Here is a 6,753-nt window from a genome sequence, read left to right as displayed (position 1 = left end):
ATCACTACTATTTTATAACAAGGTATATATGAAGCATAACTTTTTACTACTCAATTATTTAGGCACACAATGACACAATGTACGTACACTTAATAATGCATAACGTGTTAATGCATATGCCATGTAAGATATATACTGATACTCATGATAACATTACAAATGAATCAATTGTGTGATAACCAACACGCCAAGAAAAACTAAACTTAGACTTGTAATAGCAGGGTATTGATATTTCCACTATTAATTAAATTTGATAATAAATTTACTATAAGTGTTTTATAGTAGTGGTACTTGTATTTTACGTTAATATTTAATTATGGTGAACTTATCAAATTAATGTGAAAATATCACCATCTATAAAATTTTTACCGTACGTACCGTACAATGTAATAATATAACTTTCAATCGCGTTTCTAGCGATTTATACATTTGCAAAGTTGTTAACGAAAGCCAGAGCGATACTAGCCAAATGAGCAATGTTCAAAACATGTCTACGAACCATGTTTTTGACCCCTGGATTCATACTTTTATCCGAAAAACCATCACTACACGTGTCATCATCAGTTAACGCTGCACTAACCCACGTTTCAATACTATTCATGTTAAACGAGAAATCGGGTCCAGATCGGACTTTACCCATTTCTACCATGGACAAATGGAGCTCATAAGCCGAATCCTCGATCTCCTCAAGGCAATCTTTCATTGCAGCCCTTTCTCTTTTCGACAATTTGTGGTTTTTCGAATAATTGATCAGTTTTGTTGTAGTTGTGCGTGTGGTGCTGAGTGTTGCGGCTAGTGCGGTTTGGGCTAAAAGTCTTGGACTTGTTCCGATTCGGGTTGTGAATCTTGAGAGGTACAATGAACAAAGCTGAGGGTACAGTGTGGTGTTGCATGATTTATGGATGAAATTTTTATGGGATCTTGTTGGGCTTATGGCTAAGCTGAATATGAGTAATGCTAAGACAGTTTGACACATATCTCTCTCTCTCTCTCTCTCTCTCTCTCTCTCTCTCTCTCTCTCTCTCTCTCTCTCTCTCTCTCTAAAGTAATGAAGATAGAGGGTGATGGGTTGCAATATATGGGCAAATAAAGATTGCATAAAGTATGATTAATGTGGTACTCCCTCCGTCCCAATTTAATAGTCCACAAATAAAATGGCACACAGTTTTAGAAAATCCCACTAACTTCATTTATCCACCAATGAAATTTTGTCACAATTTTAAATTGGGACGGAGATAGTATGATATTTTGTCACAATTTTAATATTTTGTCTTGTAGTCATGTATACTTGTAAAAGAATTTGGAGCTAATTATTAGATGGGTGACAAGATTTAACTAATTATATTTTAATCATTTTGTTACAATTTTTAAGGACTATGTTTAAAGTTTAAATTAAGACTACACTTGAAATAAATTGATTAATTAGATGCTCGGAAACAGGCCATATAGGCCCTTTGATTTACATAGGCCTAAAAAAATATTCGTATATGCTATATTATTATACACCAAATCACGGACTTATTAAATAATTGAAATTTGAACATAATATTATCGATAATACTTGCAAAACTATTTAGAAACATAACCAAATCATTGAAGCTTATAAAATGCATATAGCAAATAATTACAACGAAGTACCACAAATATTTTGCCTGTAACATATGTATCCGAAATAATCAAAAATTAACTACAAACATATTTAACATAATAAATGAACTACCTTCATTCTCCTACCACACTCTTCTTGTTTTTATCACAATTATTATTTTTCTTGTCATGAAAATTCTACGTTACAATCTTTTATTGAGACATGTATTTCGCATAGATATGTAAGAGAATCTATATCTATCTATATTTGAATAATAATAATAAAACTATAATAATAATAATAATAATAATAATAATAATAATAATAACTAATAATAATAATAATAATAACTAATAATAATAAAGTTTGCTTACGAATTAAATATTTATACTTTTAATAATAATTATTAGTAATAACAATTATTATATGAAGGTTATACAATATACTTCAGAGTTTGTACATGTGTTCATGATGTGTTATATAAAATATTGTACAATTTGTTTTAAGCATTGTATATATATTTGGTTATTGGAGTGTTTTATCATAAGGTTGCATTCAATGCTTCAATATTGTATATATAGTCATGAGGGTGTTTTACCATTAGGTTGTACATAATGTTTCAAATATTGTATATAACTATATATGATTATGAGGGTGTTTTACAATTAGGTTTTACATAATGCTTCAAATATTTTACATATGATCGCGGGGGTGTTTTACCATAAAGTTGTATATAATGTTTCTCATATTGTACAATTAACATGTTAATACTTGTATTAAATAAATAATTAATTATTTTAATGACATCATCATGAGTAGCTTATTTTTTTTAAGCTTGTGCGTTTCCTTATTTATAACATCGTCATTATAGAGATTATTAAAAAGTATAGATAGATATAAATATATACAATATTATTTATAAATGACTTAACAATTTTTAGCACTGTTATTAACAAAAGTGTCCTATATATCAGTTATGCTTAAATGTTAAATGTTAAACACTATTATATGCACGTTAATAATAAGGAAACTGATCCTTACATACTTTTTTTTATTCACACTTTTAATTTAAATGTGAATAATTTATCTCTTACAATAATTTACACCACCTACTATCTAACTCTTCACACTTAAGGTAATTATAGTTTTATTCAAACAAAAAGTGTCATAGATGAAAACAAAGTGCGTAAAGATCTACCCGTAATTATAATAATAATGTTGTTATTAGAAAAAAGTTTAACTTAATTTTTAACTTATAAATAGAAAAATGAATAAAATGAAACTGATTGTGTTTAAGTTGATTAAGCCACAAGAAAACTTTTATTAGTTTTCGTACTACATTTCGTAAACAATAATTTCGCTTTTTTATTACGAGTACAATATATACGTAATTATTAATTGTTAATTATTAATATTATTGTGGTCAGGGTCTCAAAAAAGGTGGAGTAACATTCGGATAAGATAGATTATAAAGTAGTTGTTGGAGATATGTTTCTATAATAATCTAAACTTAATATCACTACTTCGAGGATCATGTTGCTGATATTTTTGATAGAAAAATATATGGTTATTTGTCCCAAGTTACTGATGAAAAAAAAGAGGAGTACCATCTTTGAAATATAAAATGAAGTTGTCCTACATTAGTGGGTGGAAGAAGTTGGAGGTGAAATCCTTATTTATAAAAGAAGCTCATGGGATTCATTTAAATTTGCACCAATCAATACACTTTAAGTATTTGATTATTTCTATCTTTGTTATCCTTGTTTGAGAGTTGTATTAGTTAAATACTTTGAAGAGTGTTGTTGGCTTAAGAGAGTCGTCTATGTTATTGTAACAATTTGTGATATAGTGTATTTATCTCTTTGGAGGCCCATGATTTTTCTCCTGTTTTGGAGTTTTCACGTTAAATTCCTGTGTTGTGGATTGTTCTTATTTCTATACTGTTATTGTTGAGCTGGGTGGTGGGAATTAGTGAGGCCGTAATTTCCCAACAGATCAGACTCATACAACAAGCATGTACGATTCTATTTTTTCTAAAACCCGTGCAATTTATAAGATCATATTTGCAAAACGTGAAACCATACAAAAATAGTCCAGTGGTTGAGGTCCTGAGTTCTTTGTAAGAGGTCTCATGTTCAAATCATCTCTAAGACGAATATTTAGTGGTGTTAGGGATGAGTTGAAAACAAGCAGGGAGTAATCGGGATGCATATATCAAAGTATGTGGTCGGATTACCCGCATCTCGAATAGCCCGAACAGAAGAAAAAAAACTTCCGCCTTTGATGTAACATGAAGTATTAGTAGATTATGTCATTTTGCGACGACATGTCGTCTAGAAAGCCCTATCCCGACAACATGTCGTCGCTTATGTGTCGTCCCTAAAGCCTCGTCGCGAAAAGGTTTTCCCGACGCACGATTTGCGTCTATCCCGACGACGATGGGACCCACTTTGACTGACACAGTCAAAGATCAAGTGGCTCCTTTCGCGACGACATGTCGTCAGACATGAAAAAGTCAATTGTTGACTGATTCTGACATTTTTGGTCAAATTCACCTTTCGCGACGACCCTTTTGCGACGACATGTCGTCTGGAAAGCCTGTATTAATTTTTTTTACAGCAGCTTCAAAACAGCTATTGTCCAGCCGAATTGGTTACACAAAATACAATTTCTGCATAGATGTTCAAAACAAAAAACAAACCATAATATAATAAATATAAATAAATGTAAATGATAAACATTTAAAATAACATCACAAATATTAACATCATTCAAAAGATTACAAATCGTTCAAAATTCAAATATAATCCTAAACAATAACATTTGGTATAATCCTAAATAATAACATTTATTGTAGCTAATAAGTTGCATCTTTATATCATTCTATTTCTAGAGTACAAACTAACAAGCCGCATCTTTATTAACTATTAGTGTAACTAATAACCAGCTTAGTCAAACTATTGTATAAACATCATTATTGTAACTGCATCTCCCTGCAACAAATGTATAAACATTAAAAACGGTCAAAACAAAGCATATATTATATATATATATATATATATATATATATATATATATATATATATATATATATATATATATATATATATATATATATATATATTTATATGAACTCGAAAACATAATAATTAACAATCAAACAAAACAATAGTAGTCATTATCAAAACTAAAATTTTTACAATTGAACCAAGCATAGTAGGCGTGAATTATAACACATCACCATTTATAACAGTCGAAAGCCTAGCACTTCAAGATATAGTTGAATTAAAGGTGGAATTATACCTGTTCACCTAATAAATAGCTTTCAATAAAATCAACTAATTGCACATCACCGTTCTTGTTGGATATCTGCTCCAATCAAATATCAAATTTCACATAACTTAGCACAAACTCACATAAGAGATACACTAATATACAACTGTTGGTGCCATTATTTATGAATTGTTAATTTAAATTATCAAATGCACAATACTTACCTCTTTTCTATTTTCTGCTCGTTGACCAGTCTTAAAACTGAAACCATTGGCATTTTGAATATCAAGTCCCTTGCTTGAACTCTTACTCTGTTTTGGCCTGGATAAAAAATATAAAAGAAGTTAAAAGCACACATAAGTTCAATAAATTATATAACCGAATTTTGATAATGTTACCAACCTGTTAATACTCGAATGTACTCTAGGAAGAGGGTTCTTGGACAAAGGAATCCGAGCTTTGACGGTTTTTTCAGATCGTAAATCCTTAACGGTGCTGAAAACAGAAATCACACATAATGTAAAATATTTAGCAACATGTGATAGGTCTACAAACCTACTTGTAGAGGTTACACAATATAAATAAACACCTTTTCCTCATTTGGATATCTTTTTTTTCCTTTGTAGCCACATTGTCCTAATTAAGAAGATGTTCATTAACTATGTGGGATAGTTTTAACATAATAGCATAAAATGTTCATCTACTAAAAATGATCCATATTTAGAAGAAATCAGTTATGGGTAAAAATGACCCAAACCCGTTTTGACCCGACCCGATTGCCAGGCGTAGAAACAATTAACCAAAGTCAGATAGATGTAGCTTGGGAGAAAAGGTTGTACGGGGTCCGGAGTTGGTACTATTGCTGTTAGTTTTAAGTGTTTGACAAGAAACAAATATATCATTACATGTAAGCTTTTTGTTTCACTAGTTCTAGGCTTCATCGAGCCTTTCAATGCGTCATTCGAAACATGGTTTTGGAACCAACCAATATTGGTTTGAGTCTTCGTTGTTACCACAGAATACAAAAAAGAAAATATCTTCCTTACGTTACAAGTACATACAATCAAACACTAGAATTTATTTTCTATTTAAGGCAGATCTTTCATGAATTGCATTTATTAAAAATGATACATATATAGAAGAAATCAATTTGCAGGTATTATTTCAATTCACAGAGGTGAGAAATTACTTGATGTTAGCAGAAGCTTTACGAATTGCTAACATGATGATAATTACTTAATTGAATGTTCATATGACAACTACCAATATTTTAACAAATACTAACTAATAATCTTTTAACAAATTAACCAACGATCTTTTAACAAATTAACTAAACATAAACCCTAACTTCATAAATCTAACAATTAAACATCAACCCTAACTTTAATCTTTGATAAATTAACTAAATAAAAACCTAGCATCATAAATAAATCTAACAATTAAACACAAACCTTAACTTTAATCTCTAATAAATTACCTAAATACAAACCCTAACTTCATAAATCATCACAAAATTGCAAGAAACGAGTTAAAGCATATGGATTAAAACCTTAAATCAAAAAATAAAAAAAAATCAGGTTGAGCAACAATATCTCGAAAATAAAAAAGGAAAAGAAAAGAAAGAGATAGATAAATCATACCTTGGAGCGGGTTTTAGGAGAAATTGGTGGGGAAAGCTAAAACAATGAAGAAACCTTCTAATTCTGTTGAAAATCGCAAGTGTGCTTGAGAGGAATTTTGTAGGTTTTAGTTTCTAAAAAGTGAAGTAGCAGAAGGCAGGGAAGGGGATTTGATTCCAGTACTTTTCCCGACGACCCTTTCCCGACGACACGTCGTCTGGATCGGAAATTTAATGAATTGAATTTCGTTGACCTGGCATCTGGAGGGAAACG

General features: G+C 30.3%; 1 protein-coding gene across 1 annotated transcript; it reads right to left on the bottom strand.

Moving 5' to 3' along the window:
* Positions 1-373: 373 nt before the first annotated feature.
* LOC139839429 (21 kDa protein-like) lies at positions 374-976 on the bottom strand. Its single transcript, XM_071829492.1, has one exon. The coding sequence runs from the start codon at positions 974-976 to the stop codon at positions 422-424; it is 555 nt and encodes a 184-aa protein (XP_071685593.1). The 3' UTR covers positions 374-421.
* Positions 977-6,753: the final 5,777 nt, after the last annotated feature.

This window comes from Rutidosis leptorrhynchoides, chromosome 4, assembly GCF_046630445.1.
Source record: "Rutidosis leptorrhynchoides isolate AG116_Rl617_1_P2 chromosome 4, CSIRO_AGI_Rlap_v1, whole genome shotgun sequence".
In the NCBI taxonomy this organism is placed as follows: Eukaryota; Viridiplantae; Streptophyta; class Magnoliopsida; order Asterales; family Asteraceae; genus Rutidosis; species Rutidosis leptorrhynchoides.
The sequence above is the reverse complement of the archived record's forward strand: the minus strand, read 5'-3'. Positions and strand labels throughout refer to the sequence as shown.